This window comes from Cloeon dipterum, chromosome 4 (assembly GCF_949628265.1).
Source record: "Cloeon dipterum chromosome 4, ieCloDipt1.1, whole genome shotgun sequence".
In the NCBI taxonomy this organism is placed as follows: Eukaryota; Metazoa; Arthropoda; class Insecta; order Ephemeroptera; family Baetidae; genus Cloeon; species Cloeon dipterum.
In genome coordinates, this window is record NC_088789.1 from 8,441,519 (window position 1) to 8,466,399 (window position 24,881).

At 40.1% G+C, this 24,881-nt stretch overlaps 1 protein-coding gene across 2 annotated transcripts; it reads right to left on the reverse strand.

The window, feature by feature from the left end:
* Positions 1 to 1,144: 1,144 nt before the first annotated feature.
* LOC135943635 (ras-related protein Rab-32-like) lies at positions 1,145 to 24,573 on the reverse strand. Of its 2 annotated transcripts, XM_065490277.1 has the most exons (7): positions 24,286 to 24,570; positions 14,118 to 14,150; positions 11,959 to 12,055; positions 11,315 to 11,371; positions 3,529 to 3,589; positions 3,072 to 3,255; positions 1,145 to 1,418 (listed from the first exon to the last, which is right to left on the reverse strand). In XM_065490277.1, exons 1-7 carry the CDS (start codon positions 24,419 to 24,421, stop codon positions 1,255 to 1,257), a joined length of 732 nt encoding a protein of 243 aa, XP_065346349.1. In that variant the 5' UTR covers positions 24,422 to 24,570; the 3' UTR covers positions 1,145 to 1,254. The 2 variants fall into 2 exon arrangements, with proteins under 2 accessions (XP_065346349.1, XP_065346350.1); XM_065490278.1 differs by lacking the exon at positions 14,118 to 14,150 and having other exon boundaries at positions 24,286 to 24,573.
* Between the last annotated feature and the right edge of the window lie 308 nt (positions 24,574 to 24,881).

Here is a 24,881-nt window from a genome sequence, read left to right on the forward strand (position 1 = left end):
ACTCGGCGGGCGGGCGGACGTGCGTGCGTTTAATTGTCGAAACGCGCGGGCTTTTGTCGCGGAAATTTCACTTTATATATGGCCAAAAACAAACCCGCGTGCATGCAAGAGTGTAATCCGCGCGTCGCCCTTGATAAAATACCCGCCGCGGCTGCTTTTATGCCTCCTTTTGTGTCGTCCAAATCTGCGTTGCTGCACGCGGCTCGAATTCTGCAGTCGAAATTCGAAAATACCCAACCTATCCATACTCTACTCAATCAATGGCCGTTCCATGCTTTTCAGAGGGGCAAATTAAATCTGCTCTAGACTCTGAATTTTGGCCAAGGTTAAAGAAAAAATATTCTTTGGTGAATATAAAGTTCAATGGCAGTGTTTTTAATGCTGATAATATCTTCCAGTAATTGCTGCGTGAAATTAGTTCCAGGATTTTCCATTTGGTCAGCAGGTTTCTCAGTAATTGCATGCTCAAAGTTCACAAGCTAATTGTTCTCTGAAATGTCGAACACCGTGGAGAGGATGCCTCGTTGTTACTTAAGTTTGCTCCAGTGAAGCGCATTTCTCGTGGGACTAATGTTAATAATTAACATTAAAGGGCATCACAGCCTTCAAGTTGAATTCCATGCCGTCGGTAATGTTGAATACTTCATTATCAGCAACAATATAGTGATGAAAACTACATACGTCGCTTAACCTGTTAATCATTAACGATGTACTGGGAAAAAATTGTGTTTGAAATATGCAATTTTTCCGGCTGTTCTTGGCCGCTTATTACATTTTATCATATAACAAGTTTGAAGCGCAATTTATTCTCAAGGACGTGTCTTCAGCAAAATTAGAACAGATTCGATAAATTTTCCGGCACAATTCCTTCCCAAGGAGAGTTTCAAAATTATATTTCCAGAGAAAAACGAGTTAACGCGCCCAGGAAGAAAGAAGTCCGCCACCGTTCGATCTGGTCTTGATTTTCGTTGAATTGGCTCTTCTCAATTTTCGCGCGGACTGAATTCCGTCCGTACGAACATTCAGCAGCTGACGCGGCGTGAACGCTTTTTCGCGCACAAAGGAAGAATTTTCGGCGGCCGAGCGAGCTAACGAATGAATGAAAGGCCGCTTCCGTCCTCAATATACATACATACACATATGCTGCGCTCTAGGGCTTTTTATTATATAAATATACATGCATATCGGACTGTTTTGAACAGAGTGGGTTGGTGGGTGGGCGGGCGGGCGGGCAGGGGATGATTGGATTGCGAGTTATCCGCAGCCGCACGGCTTCTCGTTGAGGATGAATCTGTTGAGCGGCGACGAGGTGCTGCTGGCGTCCAAGGCGTTGGGTTCTTGCAGCACGATCGAGTCCTTGGTCGCCTCGACCGCCTTCATCTCCAGCACCTGTTCCACCAGATACGCCATCGCCTCGTCTGCAAAATCCACGCACTCGACTCAAAGGCACGTACATATGCTCTCTCTATTAAAAATTTCCCTAGCAAAATGTTCAAGAGAGGCGAATTTTTTTTTATTTCGGAACGCCATTCAGTCGGAAAATTTAGTTTTACGCTCAAACTGGGTCTTTTTTTTACTCCCGGTGTTATTTGCTGTCGTTGGGCTTTGAGTTCTTTCAAAATGGGCGATTCGCAGCAGGAAAAAGTGTAAAATGCCCATAAAAATGAATCAATATCAGCTCAAGGACGGTGGAGTTGAAAAAGCCTTCATTTCCTCTTCTTTTTACCAGCATCAATAACGCAGCTGTCGCATGTGTATTTCTAAAATTGACTTTTCCACGTGCCCGTCACATTCCTCGCTTCATTTCACCACGTATCGCGGCCCGAGGCAATGTTCTCTTTCGCGTAAGAGCGCATAATCATTTCGATACTTCAATATTTTTCAGCGGCATACACTCGGGATGGCGCATTTTAGTCAAACGAAACGTTTGCTTTGGAGGAAACGTGATATCCCTTTTAGATACTTTTCTCAATCATGCAAATGTGCTCTTTCATATCTCAGAACGTACCAGATAAAATTGCTACAAGCATGCTAGAATCAGCTATACCTTCACGACTCTTTCCCCCTTTAAGGGTATGAGCTATTTTTACAATCCCGAGCTGGAAATTTTCTTTCACCAAAAAGCAAATTCTTGAAAGAGTTAAAGGCTACTCGTTGGAAAAATAAATTGAATAAATATTCTGAGTGCTTACGTACTTAAATCGTAAGCAGTTTTTGCAGTTGACTTTCAAGCCGTGCCACCATGTGACTCCAAATTCCTGAATCTAATTGCACATATGATTTAACTCAGTGAAAACATTATTGAGGACTGACGGCTAGAGGTACAAAATCGAGGAAAAGTCTTGCACGTTCTTTCACTGCACAGCGGCCCCTTAGACCTTTCCATGAGCAGCACTGAATTCATGCCACCTTAGAAAACCATTGACTGCATTCAATGCTGAGCTCGGTAAAAAGATTACACGAAACGAAATTTTAAGAAAGCGCGCCACTCATCCTCCTTGTGACAAAACTTTATCTTACAAAAACTCACAAACCTAAAATTTCATCCAATCTTAAAGGATGAAAATCTTTCACGAAAAATCCAGGGACATTCAAAGACGGCGGTGGGCTCCAACCCTACAAAGATGATTTTTGGCAAGGTTTCCCATTTGAGAATTTAATTTAGAAAACAGACACTGCAGAAACAACACACAGGGAGTTTAATTTAAATAAAAATCTAACTTTTGCAAATGGCTCTCCTCTGTGTAGATTTTGCATAGGATGGGCATGGGTGCCTAATTAAGTTAATTAAAAACCATTTTTTAGTTATCTTCTATTCTCAAAGTTTGAAATTGTTAATTGTTTGAACGTGAAATTAATCCTGCTTAAGTTCTATTAAAATAATGATTTTACGTGAGCCTTAAAAAAGGCAATAGTCAACCCAAGAGCAAAGTGAAAGTAAACTAAAGTTTGCAACCCCGAGCATGCAAATCCACTGGAAACAAACATGAATATTTTTCCGGGCCAGCGGCCGCCGTGAGAGCGCAGTTGGCCCAAGGCGTTTTCACTGACGAGCACACACACACACTCACCTATGTTTACATTTTCCTTGGCTGAAGTGATGAACCACGCGCCAATCGCGTACTCCCTGCAATACCTGCTAATGACGTCAGTCTGGATTATGCCATCGGTGAGATCACTCTTGTTCGCCATCAGCACGATCGGAATCGGCGATCCGTCCGGCAGGCTCACTTTTTCCCTGATGTCCTGGATCCACTGAAAGCCGAGAGCGGTTGGTTGAGTGCGTGTTTTGCTCGGCACATATGCCCGAATTCCCGCCCGCTGTCGCCGCCGCTTCTCTTAATCTGTGATTCTGCTCTGCGCGTGACTTATTATGCGGAAAACTATCCAATTTCGTCGGGCTTGTCGCCTCAAAGCGGCCTAATGCGCGCGTTCGCTGTGCAGAATCAATTTGAGTACACACGCGGGGGAGCCGCGTGAAAAGACTACTTATCACAAACCATAAACCGTGTTCTTCTCGGTGCTCACCTTGTGCGCCAATTGAAACGTCTCCATCCGCGAGACGTCAAACACGACGGCGGCTGCCACCCTGCAAATTGGGAATTTCGGCTTGATTCATCACGTCATTTGGAAGCGTGGCAGTGAAGTGTTTTTGATTAGTTTCTCGAGTGGGATTGCTGAAAGCAATTGAGGTGTGTGGGTTTATACCGAATTGAATAGGAAGAAGAGAGAAAATCGAGAATTTTCTACGCCCGCGTATTGCATCAGAGGGGGACTTTGTGGGAAAATAATTAAAATTGACAGTTTTGTGTTTGATACTTTTAAATTAAATTCCACATCAAACCACGCGTAGGCGGGTGCCATGACAAGGTTTTTCACATAATGACCACTGCGTGGGATGCAGCAAATTGGAATTAAAACGCTTTTGCAACATTACGCCGAACACTCTGCCTGATTAATTTTCCGCTCTCTCATGAAAATTCCAAGTCCTTTCTCTCGGAACGAAAGTTCCGCATCGCTTTTAAGAAGAAACAATTCAAAAAACCACTAAAATAAATTTTAGCGCGTCTAAACAGTCGGTGGAGAGCAAACAAACGATGAAATTATAAAGTTAAGAGTGGCGGAAAGCTTCCACTCTCCCTCTGGAATCCTCTTATTCGCGTTTGGATGCAATTGGAGCAGCGTAAAAACATCGTTTATTTACCCCCCCCCCCCCCTCGGGAGTGTGTATAGGTGTGCATATCTTTTTTGGTGGAAATTAAGTGCTAGGTTTTAAATGTTGGCTGCCGGCTGTCAGCTGGGCGAAGGTACACTCTTAACAAGTCTTCACTCTGCGGCACATCGGCGGGACTCCCTCATCCAACCAGCCCTTGCTCTCTCTCTCCTCTGCTAGCATGCGATGCGCTATGTGATGTGTGTGTGTGAGAGAGAGCCTCACATTGGCAAGAGTGCTTTCAAGCATAAGCGTCATAAACCTTTTTCTCCAGCTGACACTCGAGTGCCATTTCCAATCTCTAAAATCTGGAGGGCGCGCGCACACGCACGCATTCCTTCTTTTTCCTCCGCAAGTGATCGTTCTTCTTTATAAACTTCAAGTTTTCGCCAGAGGTGAATTATTCATCGCCCCGCAAACGCCAAATTCTGCTGTGAGAGCCCCCAGCTCAAGCAGAGGGCTCTTCTTCGGGATTTTTTCTAAGTTTATACGCTTGTGCGTGGCGTGCGTGTGTGTTTGGGAAACACGCTTCTCATTTATAGGCATGGCATTCTCGTCAAAACGCCGCTTGCACATCGTCGCCCGTCACCGCCGCACCGCGCGCTTCGTGTCGCACACACGCCGCGTTCCCAGGGGCAATTTCGCATTCTGATTTATGCCAGCAGGTTAAATTCAACTATTTCAGAGTGGAACTGTCGCTTTTTTATGAATAAATCCGCAGATCGCGTATGGTAAAAGGTGTCATTTCTCATTCCATCGCAGAGATGGGGAGTCTTGGAAATGGGACTGCCGTTACTTCATCCTGAATCTTGAGAGTGCACAAATTTGCGCTCAAAATATTTACATATTAAACTGAACGACAGGCATATCGTTAGAACCATAAATATCTTGAAAATGTGGTTCACGCCAGATGATTCTCATAAAATTCGGCAAATATTAATGTCTACATTCAATATCTTTGAGTTACAAAATATAACTTATTTTTTACTCTCAGCAGAATGTTAAATTTAATTTTTGGCATTGGTCTCACAAAAATACAAAAATTTTTGGCCACTATTTCATACACACAGCAAGATCTATTATATTCGGAAATACCAAGTACGTTTTTCCTCAACATTTATTTTGTGGCTTCAAATTAAACTTCTTTCGTGATTTTTTTGAAACTTATCCCGTCCAGGCTAAATATTAACCCTATTCTAGATGGAAAATAATAGGGCTCTAATTTCAGCTTTTAGGAGCAACAATAATCCTCGATGGGATCAGTAGAAAATCGCTATCCCATTCTAAACTGAGCAATAAAAGGTGGGAACAGCAGTGCGCACGCAGAGAGTGAAATATGGTCTAGCAATACCACTGAAAAGCACTTTCCGCAACTATATTTGTCTTTTACTACGGACAATTCCACTCGAATGACACATGAAACCTCCAAGCGGATAAAAATAGCAGTAAAGTGCAGGAATTTACGCTCAATTCAGCTGCAACGCAATGCACGTCAATCGCGCAGTTAAGGGCAGGACTGTTGAAATTCGTTTAGCACGTCATCCTTTGCTGAATGGAATAAGAAAAAAAGGCACGTTTTTTGTCTCAAATGTACACTTGGTTGTCAGCAATTCTGGCGAAAACAACGACGTAAATCCGACGCCCTCTTCAATTCCTCTCCAGTTTTATCAGCCATAAAGTGGCAACTTTGTTTACGTCCGTCCGTCCATCCGGGCTCGCACCCTAACCCCTGCACGTGACGAAAATAGGCAACCGGCCCGACGCGCGCGTCAGACAAAAAGCCTAAATTTAATCTCAAGGAATGAGCATAATATTTCGCAGCAGAAGCAGCCGTTGACACTCACTCGGAGGCGGGCGAGCGGGCGGGTGCGCTTCTTCATAACGAGAGGAAATGAAATCCGGGCCTTATCTCGACGACGGGAAAAAACTGTTTTTACAACGAGCCATGGAAAGGGGTGAAGGGTGGCTCTGGATTTCACTTTCATCGCAATACATCTTGCCACTTTCATCGGCCCTCTCGGGCGGCGGCGCGGCTCGAGAGTGAGCGATACGAAGGCGACGTGTTTTAGGCAAACTGCTTCCGTGACAAAACCACCCTGCTGTTCGACGACACCCTCTCTTCAAAGGGGGAGACAAAAAGGACGTGCGCAATTATCGCCCTATCACCGGCACATCATTAGTGGGCAAAACTACACTGTAGCCGGGGCCGGGACGTATCGAGCCGCCGGAGCGGCGCACAACAACTACACAATATAAAACGGCACTTTTTCGCAGCCAGAAAAAGCTTGTGTCCCCGGTGACTTTCGTCGGATGGCATTATCACACCAATAAATTGCGGGCACCAAAAAAAGCAGCTTAAATTTTTGCCTCTGCGTCATCGCTTGCTGCTGCTGATGGCAACCATGGGCGCGAAGAGGGTCAGTAAAGGGTGGACGCACAGGCAACCCTCTTTTGTCCCAAAACCAGTGTAATTAGATTAATTATGGCAGTTTTTATTCTACCCCTAACTTTTCTGGCATCTTCTGGTGTGCTTTTTTTGCAAAAAAATAAACACAATAATTTAATTCAACAGAGCCCCCATTTATACTTTGGCTATACACATCTTTTCTAAGCCCGTTAAAATGTTCAACATAAGGCAAAGATTGAACAAATTTGACCAAAGTTTAATGCGTATAATGGTAATTGTAATCTAAAAGTCCTATTTCGGAATTTTTCATAATTACTTGTTCGTGTAGCTTTTTCAATAAAAATATCAACGCTAATGGGGTATTTTGTCTGACATTAAACTGTTTCTTATATCTATGGAGTCTATCATTTTTTCAATTATCAGATATTTCTTCAAATTTTAGAATACAATTTTTATGATAAAATATGTAAATTAGATTCTTGATATAATTATGCCAATGAAGGCAGAAGCTTGCGAATTTGTCATAATTTTCAGAAGATATTAAATGCAGCTTCCTCGGTGAATGTACATTTCTGTAGAAATACAGAAAAATAAACAGCTCGCTACACACCAAGGAAGCTAATAATGAATATCTTCTGAAAATGAAAAATTAGAACTTACAAGGGAAGATATTCTGAACACTTCATAAACAATTTTGAGAACTTTTAAATTCTAAAAATGTCTTAATAACAATTTTTGAACTCCCAAAATTCATTGCTTCAGCTTAGGATGCCTTCCCTAGAAAGTTTGAGTAAGTTAAGATACATTTTTCAGATTTTTTAATGTTCACTAACTTGAAATCATTGCAAAGGAAAAATAGCTCTGAAATATGCAGTAGCAAATTCATTTCTGATTTAAGAAACGTTATTTCTGCATTTAGTAAAATTGGAATTTATGTTCATTTTACAGCTAGAGCAGTTGAGGGCTACCCGCGTGTCCGTGTCACATTGCCGCTATTGTGCAGTCGCCTGATTACGGAGCAAATGAGTGTGAATGGCGCAAATGTAAATAGCACGGTGGCGGCATAGTTTTGCATCAGTATCATGCCGTTGGGTGCGATTCGCAGGCGCGTCCCAATCAAAATTATATGCTGAAGAATGAGTACATATGTACAGCGTGCACGCGCTTCTATTGCCGAGTGCTGCTAATGCAAGAGGTGCGCGTTAGGGTTTCCATCCGCCTTGTTAAAACTCGGGTCACGCTCGCAAAGAGTGAAAATTGATCGATCTTTGCCTGATAAATTCCACTGCCGCTGTGTGTGCCAAATTCAATGCATATTTATGAGCGGTTGATAAAAACAGACCAGTTTGTCACCCGTCCAATTAAAATTGGCCTTCGCATTCGCTGCGATATGATTTAAATCATTGTTGTACAAAGATCATAACTCACTAATTGTGATTTTCTAATTCAAATTTATTGCCATAATTTTGGACTTTTAACCAAAATGTTGCGGATTTGCATAGTGTAAAATTGTAAAATAATTATTTCAAGCAGATTAATTAAGCTGTACGGTTCACACAGACTCTCAACTCCAATCAGGTGGATTAATTTGTATTCAGGGGTTTAAATTCAATTTGAATATTTTGATTTGGGAAGCCTAATTATTTAAAATTAAGGTTACAAATTGAATATTTGACATGGATGGCTTCTTTGAGGTTTTATACATAATGCTTTATAAAAAGCTTAATTTTAAATTACATTTTTGAATCAAATTTTTTCCAATTATAAAAAAACGTGGCTTTTCCCCGAAATTTCCAGCCTCTAAATATGCTCTGAATCTGAATTTCTGTAGTTTTTTTTTTTAAATTTATCTACTTGAATAACTTCCTTCACTTTATATTCTTACTCAATGTTAGAGATGCTGTAGATGCTACCTAATAACCATCCGTTATTCAAGTATTTCATGGTACCAACCCTTTCTTGCCGTTTTAAAGTCGAGTATATTCGGCAAATCGCTTTTTTAGCATAGTAAGGAGACCCTTTGAAAATACATTTAAATCGTATGGGGAAAGTTCAGATAAACCAATAAATGGTCGTCTTCCAAGAGTATTTAAATAATCGCATTCACATGCAGAAAAAACTGGATGAACGAGAGTACGACCTTTCAAAATCGGGTCCACCGAAGCCGAAAAACAGGGGTGAGATAATCGCAAATTCTTGGCAACCTTGTCAGATTGCAATAAAGTGCAAAAGCATCTGACCGTAAGGCCCCTTTTGCCGGATATAGACGCGCAACCACAAAGGGGGAAACTTGACTAATTTCCGTACGCACGGCTGACCAAGGAATTGAAAAGACGAGACCGCCTATCCGCCCTTTGGCTCTGCGCCTTATCTAATTCGGCGTGCTGGAAACCGGTTGAGGTAGGCAGATAAGTTTGCGCTTAGCAGGAAACTTTATCACGTCGCAGCGGCAAGAAGAAGAGATCAATCTGAACTCTGGCAGCGTGTAATTTATCGTTTGTTCTTTCGTTCTCCAGCCCGCCTACCCGCCCGCCCGCCCGCCTTTTCACCCGCGCGGCCAGATTGATTCTCTCTCAATGAGTTATGCACACATATCGCGAAAAGTGTGTGGTAAGCCTCTCCTACGCGCGTGTGTGCTCCATCCGGTCGACAAGCGCCATCAACCTTCATTAAAACCTTCTTGCTCTGCTAGCAACCGTTTATTTTCACTAAGCCACCACTGCTGGGGTGCGTTAGTCGTCGGCGCGGAAAATCGTGCGGCTTATTTAGAGTTGGAGTGCAAGCAGAAGGAGAAGTCGTTGCCTATATATGCTGGGTGTCAGGACAACTGCCATTCGGGCCCAGACTGATTAAACAATACACACGTCTCCTTTCTCCCATATAGCGCTGGAATGCGTTTTGATCAAATGGGAGCCCTCCATTTTGAGAATGGTTGGTATTAGCGGTGTTCTCGTAGTAATTCTCCTAAGATGGCACTAGACGTGAAGAGGGTGTCTTACAAGGATTTTAATTGCAACGTAAGAGTAAAAGTGGCTCGAAATGCTCACAAAGCTCAACGGGCTGAGAGGCGCACCGGCGCCGACTTGCCAATTGCTGCTTTTCTCACCTTTCCAGCGGCTTTAATATCGTTTGACAAAATTGTGCTATTATTGTTGCCCTGCAGTTGATATAGGGGTACATTTTTACTAAGGCAATAAAAAACACATAAAACTCCTAAACCCCTTTTCGACGCACATTCAACGACCTGGATCATCGAGATGAACAAGAAGATGAAGATATGAAGATTATTATTAATTGATGAATAAATTTTATAATTATATATTGAATAAAACCAAAAATATTTTTGGGTAGTGCCTTCTTTACTAACAATAAGGGAAAAGTTTTTAAGTGGTTAAGTGCCCAAAAACTGTTTTCTAGTTCAACGTTACCGCCTGTGGAACAACCTCCCACCGAATTTGTGTCACAATGAAAATCAAAGTGCTTTACAAGGAATTAATTTTTAAAAGAACAGTTCTTCAAGGAATATTGAACCACCTATATTTTAACAATAATATTCAAACTGAATTTATTTTGTCTGGATATAGTAATGTATGGGGCAAAATGATCCTGCATAACCACAATAAAGATTACTTTGAAACTATAACCCAAAAAACCATTCAATCAGATGGGGATTTTGCAATCGGATGGGGTGCATGTGAGAACATCATCACCTGAGTGTACTACCATGCTGAATGTCAAAATAAATTTGAATTACTTCCTACCCTATAGCATTTACCAGACGTTAGAGACGTCACAAAGTATACTGATCGCAATCTCCGTGTCTACTTTTTTTAGATTTTGTTCTCGTTAAGACAGTGGCCTATTTTAAAAATTCCAATGGCTCAAAATAGTTTTATTTTTTGTATATATTTCGCTTAATATGTGAATTTATTTTTTGTAAGTAATTATATCATTTAAACACGTCGGAATGATTATCTTTCGGGATCTACTTCCTATTGTCTTTCTGGCCGCATTCGCCCAAAACAGAAGACTCGGGGCCCCAGAAGGTATAATAAATAAAAATTAAGGGGAATCTAGAGATGTTAGAACTGTGGAGTCTGACGGTGAATACTGCTTGGGGAATTGCGAGTGAAATAATGTGGCCGCTAATTCACCGAGGAAATCTTGGAGCGAGTGTCGCAGCCTGCACTCGAGTGGGTCCTGGCATGGGGTACAAAGGGTGCACACACGGCGCCAGAGGGGGGCGGACAATCGCGCGTTCTCTCGCACAACACGCTGCGAACAGAGGCTCCAAGAGAGCAACAGTTGAATGTTTGCTCAGTCTGCGAGAATTTCCTGTGTGTTTTGGAAATGGCAAACGGCCATTATACTCTCTGGCGAGGAAAAATTGCTCTGCAGTGTAGTTAGTGGTACTGGCTGGGTTCTCGCTGACATGAGAGGTATAATATGAGTGTGTTTGTCCGTCTATCTCGTTGATGAGGCCGCTCTCGGTTAATGAAATAGGAGCGGGTGCGCGTGTTTGGCTTTCAACCAGTATTTTTCGCGCGACTAATAACACGAACAGGTCGGCCGGGTGGCACATCAGCCAAAATTTGAATGGAGCTTCCCATTCGCTAATGGTTTGGAATTTCGTGTGTTAGTGAGGGAGAGTCTGGATGTGTTTTGTGTAGTTGAGCAGCGAAAACCGCACTTACGCGTATTTGTAATAAACTCTGGTCATGTAGCCGTACCTCTCGTGCCCAGCAATATCCCTGCAACATTAGAATATGCGGCGATCATTAAATTAAGGTTTATGCATTAACCCTGTCCAATAAAAAGCAATGCGTGGGGAGAAGCCCTGTTTTTTTGCAGCAACAAAAATCGTGAAGAATTGTGGAGCGTGAAATCCTGCGCAGCTGTTGAATAAACAAACTGGCGGCAGGCCAAATGGCCCATAAATTAATTAATTTGCTTTCCAGTACGAGAATTTAAAACGCTTTAAAAAAACTTTCGCAGACTTTTATTCACTTTGCTTTATTCGAGCACAATTGCGTTATTAATTCTCCAGTCAGTATTTGCATATTCTTCCCTTACCAAAGCATTAAAAAATCATTAGGCACCACCACAATGGCATATCTAAGACGCTATTTCCGTATTTACATCAAAGGCAGCAGAGGGCAAAATTCAATAATTTTCCCATTAAGCTGGAGAGCAAAAGTATGAGAAGTCGAGTGGGTAAAAACGAGGAAGATTGAATATAAGGAATTTTATTATCAGTCCCAATGACGCAATGGCGAAAAGACTGGGAAAATCGAAAAGGCTTATTGTATCGCACAAAGGAGCGGAAAATCGAATTTACCAAAGCTGTAAGTTAATTTTGGTTGTTCTGTTCCACCTGAGCTGCTTCAAAGAAAAGTCTGCGCCGATTGTGATTTTGTACGTCGGAGAAAATCTGCCTGCAACGAAAGGAAGAGAGGGATTCAGATACAAGGCAGCCACGCTCCGCCGAAAATCTACTGTAAAATTCATGAAACAATAAATTCTGCATAAAATGTTATAGCTCGCATGACAGCCGAGGAGAAATAAAGAAAGCTTGGCGAGAAAAAGAGTGAAACACGCGCAGTAAGGAAATGTGTCAGGAGCAGCTGCAACCGCTTGACAAATTTCTCCTGGAAAACCGCGCTCGCGATACATATGCCGGGGCGAAATCATAAATTATAATATTGCATTTCAAAATCAAAACACTTTCTTTGCCTTTATATATGAAAATTTACTGACTCGAAAAAAATAACACAAATTTACGGGAAAGTGGAAGCTAGAAGAGAAAATAACTAAGATGAATTTATAAAATATTTCTCTATCAATGTTCCGCTTCTGAGCCCATAAAGACTTTGCAAAGGAAGAGATTTTGGCATTGCCACGGCAACGTTTTGCAGAAAAAAAGATGAGTAAACCGATCTGAGCAGCTGATGAAAAAGTGGAGCTTGCGACGGGCGGACGACCAGTTTTCCTTTTTTGCATTCGTTCGTTGGGCATTATTTGCAAGGCAATGTAGCAGCTAGGTAGGTCTTGAAGCGACTCAAAGGAAAAAGCTCAGCGTATCAAATTAAAGTGTCTCGTTGGCAGACTGAAGGGAGCGTTCCGACGCGCGTGCTCTATTCTTATCTCAAACTTGCACACCCAAAACAAACTCACGCTCGCTGGATTGATTTATTGAGCAAATAAGTAAGTGGCGGGGCACACGACGGGCAGCCCAAAAAGACCAGACCCCGAATATATACGTGTGCATGCTGCTCGCAAATTAAGTTTTGCGCCGCTTGTAAACAAACAAATTGTCTGTTTCGCGCGGATTACCGTGCTTTTTCTTCGCTAGCCAGACAGATAATGTGCCGCGTTTCCCGGGGAAGTTCTGCAATTTGCTTCGGCCCATTTTTCACCGCGTGCACCGCATTGTTGTCGGATTGTATTTATTCATGAAAAGTTCCTCCGCGGGCTTCCATTAAAAAACTCATTTGCAGCGTGATGACAATCGGCACATCAGTCGCATCGCTCCGTTTACGACAGAATAACAATAATGAAGAATTCCTCATAAAATCGCTCTTTTAATTAAAACTTCCGGTATCGCAGCAGCAGGCCTGCATGGAGGTGATAAAAATGTTGTTTTCTGCCTGAATTTCCAGGAGTCGCAAGGGAATTTTGTAATTATTAGCTTGCGAATTATAAATAAATTAATTATCTGCGTCAACCTTCATTCTGTAACTAATGTGTATATGTATATATATATTATTAAATGTTTATATATATATATATATATATATATATATATATATATATATATATATATATATATATATATATAAACATTTAATCAACAGCTAAAGCAGACTATACACTTCCATTATACGAATTATGGTCACAGCCTGATTGCTTCTGTTTTCATTAATTGAATGGAAACACTGCTATGCTAAGCGCTTGTTTCCTGCTCTATTTGTGAGGTAATTGCCGAAAATTTGGGGCGGTGGTTTGGCGAACTTCCCTCGTTAACGACAGCATTTGCATATCGCGCGGCGGACACGTCGTTCGGAACACGCGCAACGGTGGGGAACAGATCTGGCTGCTCGTTGTCGAAATTAAATTGCACGCGAGTGACTCCACGGCCGAGGCTAAACCCGACGAGGTAAGACGCCTTTTGCAACTGCCGGTGGTAAAAGTAATTAACTTTGATTGCTATCGGGTTAGAAGAACTTGTCGAACGGAAGGGTTGAGCGACCCACTTTTTCTACTCGCCCTTTTTTATTTTTATTCCGTCTTCTCCTTCGGTTTTTTCATCAATTTAGGGTCAGCGGTGCTTGGCTAATTGAAAGTCGCGTCTCTCGCTCTCTTTCTCCCTCACACTGACACGAGGCAAACGCCGTAATTGCCTGCTCGCGAGAGCGAGCTAGCACGGTCGAAAAGCTAGTTTTTGCGTGTTGTCTGAGCACGAGCACGTACAGGGGAAATACAAAATTAGCAACTCACCCTCGGTGTATCTTTTCACGATGGCCGTTTTTCCTGTTCAAACAGAGAAAGAAAGGTATGCAGTGGTTATTAAAGGGGAACTATTGCTCTTTGTGTGTGATAGAAGTGCTTAATGAACCTACTCGTTTCTAATCTAACATCAAAAGAGGTGCAAGTGCGAGAGATTCACTCGAGGGAAAACTTGGCAAACTGCGTTGTGGAAAATCATTGCGCAGTGCTTTGACTTCATTTTCATCGGCATAGAATATAAGCGTGCAGTTAAATTATCGTTTTCTTATATTTCTTGGAATAAGTTCAGTTAGTATTAACCAGTAAGTCAACTTTTCCCCATGCGTCTCTAATAGTCAGATCAATATTAACATTATTGGCTTGGGAATTTAGATCTTTTTTTCGGCAAAAAATGTCGAAGTATATTTATAGTATCTTTAAAAAATGGACAGGCTTCTACGATCTTCTCTGAGTGCAAGTTAATATCTTGGGATGGTCAGAAATTTCTAACACTGTGGAAGCGGCGATTGCCAACAACTGCTATCAATGAAATACAAATTCAAATGTTGCAAAAATCGTCCTACAATTGAAACAACAATAAAAATTCAGCCCTTCGTCGGAAGTTACTGGCAATCGTCGCTTCTGCAGAGTAAATAGTACTTCAAGAAGTGTCAAAACTTCTGCAATATTAACATTATTGTAGAGGAAGAATAAACAACAATAATTAGGAGGAAATTATTATTGTCTGTTTTCGTGTGTATTTATCCATGATTTAGTTGGCCAAGAGAATACTGTATGTACATATAACTATGGAAGAAAATATCCCCAGGTCACAGTCAATGAAAAATATTTGAAACGACAAAGAGTTAATGTTCATACGCAAGCTTGCAATCTTCTCTTTAAGATGTAAATATGGAAGCAGATTGGATTCTAATATTTTCCTTGTTATTGAAAAATAATACTTTCAATCAAAAGGGTACAGCACCCTCACTTGATCATTACATCCACAAAATTGATTCATGATTTCAACCCAATTCCATAATAAAAAATAGCAGGACAAATAAGCAGCGAAAATTGCTTAAGAGACCAGCTTTAAATCAATGCATCCAGAAATATAATAATATCATTGGAATCGAGTCGCAATGCAATACAAACTTTTGTTAAGAAGGGTATAACCTAATTTAATTAAATATAGTTATAATCATGGATTTAAGAGTTCCGAGTGCATTCCAAGCATTGAAGAAACCCCGCTTTGCAACTCCTGTTGTCCCTTTCCTGTTCAGCATGAAACTGAATGATAAATTCCAAAGAAATACATGGGAGGTGAATAAGAGGCTTACCGAAGATTAATTTGGATCGAAGCTCTGTGGAAATTGATTCGAATACGCAAGTTGCGTGTGAAATGTTGAAAATGTTACATGTAGCTCACAATCAGTTTTCAACTCAAATATTTCGCAGTAAATAAATATTTTACGAGAAAATCCGGTTCATATAAATTAAAATTTAGACTTGAAAGCAGGCTCGCTAAAAAACGAGTGACGTGCGATCAGAATATCAAAAGTGAGGCGGCGGGCGCACAGAAGGCAATAATAAATCGCGTTACGTGCACGCAGTTAAATAAACTTGAATGGCGGTGAATCTGGCATGTGGGCAAAAATGTTGTCCAAACTTCCATCACCGCTCGCTCGCATTCATCAAAAATGATGATGCATGATATATGTTGTATGACCCCCCTCGGGCGAGTTTTGGTGTAGGCGGCGTCGTCTGCTGGTGGCGGACTGATCCCGGAACCAAATCCGATTAAATTGATTGCGCGCGGCGTCGATTATCGAGAGGATCAGCGAGCGGAAAAGTTGTGCAGTTGCATTTTTATATGAAGCAGATTGCTGACTGCGCGCGCCAGCACACGCCGTTTTGTAAATTCTGTCGCGAATAAATCACCGGGGCGCGACATTATTGGGCGTTAAAATCAATTTGCGGCTGCTGGGGAGCGAGAGGGATGAGGTATTAAAGCGGTATAATCGCCCGTTTCGTCGCAAACAGTGCGCGAGAAAAAAATTGCCAACGAGGGCAGCATTGGAAATGAGAACGGCAAAAAACGATCACGACAATCGCATAAATCATTTGAATAATAAGCGCCATCCAATGAATGAATGAATGTGTTTTGATTACATTAATGACGGCTGGTTTATTTTAGTCTCCAGTTTTCGGGGATGGAGAGAGTTAATTTATTTTATTCATATTTTATCCTGCCTGAAAAAGCAATTTGTCCAAGAGGTAATTATATATTTTTGATTAAGTATCAGCACAGAGTCTTGGTAGTATAATGCGTGCACAATGACTGTATTCTCAGAACTCTGTTAAGTAGAATAAAAGGGGAATTTAAATGATAATTTTGTGCCGAATCACAGCCAGCTATGCCTTCAAAAAGTGTTTCTTAAGCTATAAAATGATAATGTACAACCGCACGAAAAGAAACTTCAGGCCTATTTTTTAAAAAACAGGCCAACACGAGAGTTATACACCATCCCAGCACAAGTTTCTCTATTTAAATTATGTTTTTCCCCGGTAATTTACGTAAACGTTTCAAAATAACTTTGTTTTTAAGGAATTTCAGATGGATTAATTAATTTATAGAGTGATCCAGATGGATACGACTTTTAAGATCTGATTAAAAAAGGTGACTAAACAGGCAATTAAAGGTTTTTTTGGAAAATGTAACAATTGAAAATTATTAGAATTGTTGACTTCAAAAAGAAGTTGATGTGCAATAAACAAAAGAGGGCCTTTTGATTCAATTAAAAAAAAATAATGCCAATTTTCTCCAAGATTCACAGCGCTTGACCATATTTCTTGGCAGATTTCGATTCCTCTAATCGAGATCCATCTTCAATTCAATTCAGTTAAAATCTCTAAAACGGGTCAAAAAAATATTTCAATTTCAATTGTGTGTTGTGTGCTTAATAAGATTTCAATTACTAAACCGGGGTTTTGAAGAATCAATCCTCTTTTATAATAAGTTCCGTTTTCATAACAATGCACCGAGCTAGAGAGACTAAAAATAGTAATTCTCTCAAAATGTACTATTTCGACTTCAAAAATGAAAATTATTTTCACCAAAAACCACTTGTCTGAAATCCGGAATTAGCCATGGGAAATCGCAAGACTGAAACAAATAGATTAATGGTTCACCTGTCTCATTATTTTGTGGCTTCACATAATCTTAGACGTTGTTCTAATGGCTTCAAATGACATTATTAGCATAGCGATGGGAAGCTCCAACAAAATCAAGTTGACCGTCTTAATTTCAAAGCCCTTTATCCCTATTATCATCGCGAGAGAATAATTTGTTAAAGGAGGAAAATGCATTTGTGTCGCAAAATCTCAAAGTTCTCAAAGTTTGCTTTATATGCTGCAAGTGTAAATATCGTGATGTCTTATGTAGCTAGTTTTACTGCCGGCCATGAACAATGAAATCGTGCAATCGACTTAGTCTTGTTTTACATAAGTACATGTGAGCTACATAAAGACCTATTCAAATTCCTGAGTATATGTGTTCATGCTTTGCTATCAGAGACGCTAAATCTTGATACAAAGGCATGAACAATGTTGATGTTTTGAGTCAAGAGGTGCAACACGCAACCCACACATTACCACGCTATTCAAAGCAAGAAAGGAAGCGAAAATCAAAGCAAATTAATTTGGACAATCTGGATGTTTTAAAAAGATCAAACGCACTGCATGGTGCGTTACAATATTTTGTTATTTCTTGATGTGAGGAAAATAGCTGGTTTTGGATTAAAGTGTTCGACCCAAACCGTATCAGCGAGATCGGCTTTTCAGATAATTTTGCTGACCAGCGCAAATTATTTATTCTGGCTCTCAAAGGGAAGCCGCATGATATACATTCGAACCGTGTGCTGGCGGCAGAGGTACTCAATCACATTAAATTATGCCTAATTTCCCCTGGAGGGTATCGCGATGACAGCTGCTGGCGCGGTCTGTGATTCAGCCTTGCCCTTGCTGCTTTTCAATGAAATATAATATGAAAAACGGCTCCGTCGAGAGCCGGAATTAGCTGAGAAATCAGCAACGAATGTGAGAGTGTGTACAACGCTAATTTGCACGTTACACGGACCATTATTTTTCACGCACGTTTTAATTTGAATAAAAAACCGGCAGTCAGCCGTGCTTTTATGCAAATTTCATGGAGAGCAGCTCTTTTGCTGCTCGGCACAAAGAGAGCGCCCTTTTTGCCTACCCCCATTAACGGGGAAAACATCGCTCGTTTTTCTCTCACTCTCCACGCCGCGACGAGGGGTTGTGAAAAATGGTCGATTTTGTTTCAGGCATTATTTGCGATGAGGGCACTTAATAATGCCTGCTTCACGTACATAAAGGAAACTCAAGCCTGAAATGAGAGATGCAAGCAGCTCATTTAGACATTCTTGCGGCTGGGCGCTTGACAAAATATTCTTTGGTTGCAAAAACGAGCCCAAGAGCGGGGAAGATTAATTGAGGCGAAATATTCAACGCTGCTTTTCTTTTCATTTTGCCGAAAATATGTGAGCAACAATGGCTGGCATGTAATATATAACATTGTCAACCGCTCGATGATTGCTACTCTTCTGTGGTATTTTAAAAATGATAACCAGTCTGTTTCCGGCATTTACAAAAAATATTTGCAACGAATGAGTTTATCTCTGTATGAAACGGCTTAGAATGTTGCAAGAAACACAGCGTCGCCTTGGTTTTTTGTCTGAATTTTTGTTCAAAGGAATGGAAAGATATATTTTAACATTTTTAAAATCAAATCAGGTTTCGTTCTTTGATAATTAAGCCTTCCGTCCTGGTTATTAAAAGAGATAAAACCTTAATCATTCTTTGATTAAATTTTTTTTATTCTTAGATTTAAGAAAATTTACCCTTTGTCTAGATTTGCGAGATCAAGTCCGGTGTTTTGCCTCTCAAAATGGTTTTCAAAGACACAGGAGGTTGTTAAGATGATCTTTTTGCCAGTTCTCAGTGGTTTATTTTTCTTAATTAATTGTAAGAGCAATCATTCCTTAAAATTAGGACACAAATAAATTTCACAAGCATGTATATGTAAAAATTACAACATATTTTTTACCTTTCATAGGGCAGGATTATACATTGTTACGGTTTTGGAAATAATTTAAATTCAGGGCTCAGATTGTTTACGTTTACTCGAACCTAAATAATATTGACAGCTCAAAAGGAAATCAATAAACTTGTCACGTAATATTTCCACATTTAGGAGAGCTATAAGTTTTTTGTCAAAATACCCGGTTTTTTTAAAGTGACAGTAACTGTATCTAGCATCAATAGAGCTTATAGAAAGCAAAAAATAAAATAGCAATTGTAAATTGTAAGCGACCGACTTTTATACCCAAGTGTACCAGCGTGCAGAGCAGCTTCAAAAAATTGAGTTAATTTCTTGCTGGTAAGAGTGCCTTTTGAAAATCCCATTTCAATGCGTTAAAAGATGTACTTTCCTTCCTTATAATCGGCTCGAGAAAGCTCTTTCTCACACTCTTCATAACGCATTTGCAAAATCAATGAAGCGTGTCTCTGTTTCACGCCCCCGCACTTGTCGCCAGGAAAAGAGAGCTTGAGTGGGCGCGCGGAAAAACCTGGCAGAGGGTGCTTCAAAAGTGCTGGTGGTTTGTTTTCCGAAAACAGATCTTTTTGTTTATCCAAATCTGCTTGAATGATAAGACTTTTCTCCTCTGCTGCGTTACATACAATGATCTGGCGGAATATTTTCAGTGAAAATACACGACCTCAAAAATGAATTCCTCTACGACGACGACGTAGCAGACACTGCTGAGCAGAGAGTGGAGAGAATAAGTTCGCTCCGGTGAATTTGGGGCCCACCTCGCTCTCGTCAAATTACACCGAATGCCACGTTTGTTCAGTGCACGCTTCAATGGGCAGCAAAATCCGCAAGGCACGAGATGTAGCAGCTAATTAAAGACGGGCCAAGAACTTATAATGTTGAGAGCAAGCGAGGGATGTGAAAAATGAATGAGCCAGCATTTTAATCCAACATAAATTGTTAAATATAACTGAGTTTTAAATATGTTGGTTGTGTTTTATGGCCATGATTTTTAATACTTCAACGAATTTATAAAAGCTAGGCTCAATTTGAGAAATCCAAAAAATAATTTTATTAAACAGATAAAATGTAAAATATGGGGAGGGGGTTCGCAGCCTCGTCACCAGAGACAAATCATTTTGGGTTTATTTTGCTGTTAGCAGCTTTATAAGCGAACCTTAGGAACGATTTTTATTTTTAACATTTTGGCCACAGTTGAACTTTTAATTAAAAATCGATTAATTTATGAGCTGATCTTCATCTAGAATGTAAATATAGAACTGTGTTTCACATCCCCCAAATGAAAGGGATGAAAGCAATGCTGTTGCCGTGTACACTTTCTCAATCAGCATTGTCTCGCGCCCGTCGGACTGGAGATGCCAAATCGAAAGAGAAGCGGCGCAGATTGAAACACGCGCATACGATTTGCATGAGATCTGCTGCGAATTTTGTACTTTTCACGGCGAGCTGCGGAATATTTGCCTGCAAGCTTCTCTTGAATTCGTTCTCTCTTCTTTTCGCGCTGGATTGAGACGAACGCCGGCGAGCAAAAGCGGAGATTTTGCATTTTCCCGCAAAGAGCAGCAAAAGCTGCGAGCGCGAGTGCTTAACGAGTCTTTTTGCAATGAAATTTCCATCTTAAAGGCGCGCACACTTAACTTGTACTCGTTTGTCTGTGATTTGTTGTAGACAAGACGCGAAATTCTATCGTGAAGGCAAAGCAATTTTTGAAATTAATTCTTCAACTTTTACAATTTGGTTAATTCCTTGTTAAAGTTTTAATTCGATGAAGTTTAAGATATAATGTCGTTTATGTGTAATCTAATAAAATTCCTAGAACCCCCAGAAAGTTTTGTGAAAGATTTTTAATTAAAATTTACTTTGCGTCTCTGTTAAGAAGTAATTTTAATGATTGAAAGACATTTTGATTTACCGTAGCAATTAACACAGCTTGTCTGAACTGTCCGAACTGTCAAAATTCAGTTTCGTTGGTTAACGTGCAGATGCTTGAACTGTATTTTAATGCTTTACTGTCATTATTTGGTTTCTTAAAATTAATATTTCTAAAATGTTTCAAATTACTGGAATATTTTAGGATGCATTTTAATAATTTGAGCTAGTTTTATAAATGTGAAAATTTAAGAATAGTATTAATGAGAAGATCATCTATATTAAGCAAAAAATATTTCACTGTCTGATATGTTTTTACTGAAAAGTGCAGGTTTTATAATCACCCCACCGCAAAATCGATTAGAACAATCATGCCATGGCTTATTTCGTGTAAATTTCGGTTGCAGGCTAATTTATTCGGAAACTTTTGGGTTGATGTATCTGCATACTTTCAGCTTTAATAACAACTGTTCGTGTGCACCTTAAATTTAATGACTTGTGTCCTGGCACTTAAAAAAATAAGATAAAAATAAAATTTTTAAATTCCTGCATATGAAATTTCCTTCGAAAATAGCCCGGAAAACGTGCCAAATCAGCTGCTTCAACTGTTGAGCACATTTTTGTGTGCGCATTCCACTTTATTTGGAATCCGCGCAATATCAGCAATTTCGCAGGAACGTGCGCGATTTCGCTTCCGGTCTTTAACGGATTATAATTTTATATAAATACATAATGTGGTGCGCTCTTGCCGGGAATCACACCAGCATTGACAAGGCCGTCGCGATTTATTCATAAAAAGCAGCGGCTGCACGTGTATGCACACTGCACTCTTATATATTCATCGAGAGCAGCGCGCAGCAAAGGGACATTGCTCCAATTCCGCGTACGCGCTTGCCGCTGGCGCGCATTATGCAGCCGCGCTCTATATATATAGCTTCTATATCTAAACACTGTAGTGAGCAGCTTTAGAATTACGACATTCGCCGGCTCGGGATTAATGAGAGCGATATATATTTTTTAATGTCAACCGGAGCTTGTTTTCGCTGGTTCAATACAAGGCGATAAATTTGCAAGCAAAGCGAGTGCAACATCATCAATGATCTACCATCCCTGTCAGAGTGTTCGCGTCGCGCTCGCTTTAGTCTGGAGCTGTCAATGTCGGAACACTGTGTTCCAGTTATGTACTGCTGGATGTTAAATTGAGTTATTACAGGTTATTATTTTGCATCGAATAACAAACGACCGGCGAATTTTTCCTCCTTATTTCGCTTGGAGCTACTTCGCCTGGACAGAAAAGGTCATCGGAGAATAATATCGGAATCCGTTTACTTCGAACCCCTTTGAAATTGGAGAAGATAATGTCTTTGCGCGTGGGAATGAGCTCTACATTGTCAGGAGAATATCAGGTCCTAGTCAATATTTGTTGTTCGCCAATTCATAACAATTTTTCCCATGGGCTCTCGGGGGGAGGGGGTGACAGTGGAAATTTGTATTATTTCTGGTATATATTATATTTGAAAAAAATTAAACATTTTTAACGTTTGTATTTTTATTTTAATTTCTATGCAGTTAAGATTTTTAACGAAAAAAAAATTTGGTTGGATACAAAGTGAAACAAGGGCAGAAACAAGGTGAAACAGAAAGTGAAAAAATTGCATGAGTCATAGTTGCTTTATAATTTTTCGTGTTACGGTAATACATTCTCTTTGTATGCATGGACACAAAATACTATTTGTTTTGCTGCGATTAGCAGCTTGCCGAGCACCAGCCGATAACTCGTCCGAATTGGCTGAACTTGTATAAGGTTGTAAATAAATATTTCCTTTAAAAAAGATGCATGCGCCTTTTGTAGAATTTATAAAATGTTAAGGAATCTGCAGCTGCGCTGCTCAATGAAAAAAAATACACTGTATAAATGTAGAACTTGGAGATTGAAAGATGCATATTTTTCGCAGCGCATATGCACAACCTGATACTCACTTTTAAAATACGCACAATGACAATGCTGCATTTCTCTGCTATTTAAGTGCCTGCAATAACCTACAATGTGCTATATTGATGTGGAAAAATGTCTGCGAGTTTTCTAGTAAAACCAATTTCATTTTTTTAAGTCTAACACGAAAATGTTTCCATTTTATGAGATAATCGCAAAATTTCTAATATATTCCAAATTGATAAATCAGTGTAATCATCAGTGCAACGGGAATTGGGTCTGGATCTGTTTTAATCAACGAAGTTCATTCAAACAAAAATTGTGAGATTAAATTTTTATTTTGTCTGTATGTGACCTGCTGGTTTATGAGATGTTTGTATATTTAATTATTGTTGTTGGAAGAAATGAGACCATCTTTATAGCAAATAGAGGTTGCTCAAAGAATAGAAAAATGCAACTCTTGTAATTGCCATATTTAATTATTAAACTCTTGCTGTTCTGAGTTCTGACAATCAATTTTGCTATATATTTACTTATACAGCATTTGAAATTTGAGTTTGTTTTTAAATAACCTCGATTTCATGCGAAATTTAGGATTGGGGCCTTACAACATGCTATTTCAGCATGCGCATCCTCAAAAGACAACCGAAATTGGAAGCATTTTTAATGCTTTTCCTGCTTTTCATTCATTTAGCTGTGAGAGGAGACATTAATTTAGATGAAGCCGTCCTTCCAAGCATGTTTAGCTGACACTAAAGTTTTGAAACTGATATTTCTTTTTCTTTACAAAGTTCGTTCATTAGTTAAGAATAATATTCTTAACTACATATTATGTAGAATTCTTTCAGAAAAACATCGATACCATGGACCATGATCAAGTCATCGAGCACGTCTCTAGTCTAAAAATAGTTGTGAATAAACGTACTATACCCACAAACCGCAGGAGAGGCAAAGAAGGGAAAAATATCGAGGAAAATTACGCTGATCAGTCGACATTCACCTTAATTTTTCACTTACAATTAGAATGAAATATTGAAAAATATGAGATGATTTGAGTGCTCAAATTTATTTCCCAAACTTTTATTATAACAATATATCAATACGTTTATATTAAAAAATTCAAGCATAAATAGTTGTACTGATTTGGATTCTCGGGGCAATTTTCATGCGCGCGATTACAGCACTACAAGACACTATAGGAGTCGTGGGAAAAAAATATTCAAACGTGTCTCGCTTACCAACACCAAATTCACCAACGATGAGGAATTTGAAGAGCAGCTCGCTGCAGAGCAGAGGCGGTGACTCGCACCGCGTGAACTGCCAGCAGGGCTCATTGCCAGGGTCATCAGGGGAGGTGCTGCAGGACTTGTCCATGTGCGCTGAAATCCCTTCATACACTAGCGGCAGACAATTTTACAACCTCGGCCGACGAAATGCGACACCACTCTGTCAATCTACCTATATAAACTTGGTTTTATACACTTCTGTGCAGCCCGCTCAGGTTCTCCCTGCCTCACTTTCCGCATTGTGCGGACTGCCAGTGCTGTCATAGAGCAGGAGATGGCGACACCCTGCCTTGTCTTATCGGGTTTCAACGGCCTGCTTTATTGCAAATTTTAAGCTTATTCGATTTGCTGTCTTTGCGGGGTTTATAATAACAACTGTTGGCACTGAAAAGGGCTCAACGATGTCAATATGCTTATGTTGCAAGGCAACATCTTTGCATTTATAATCCACCACATGCTTTTCTAAGGAAGGGTTTGGTTTCATACTACAGGAACTAGAATAAACCCCCCAGGAGCGTAACATGAGGCTCAACACATTTTTAAGTAAT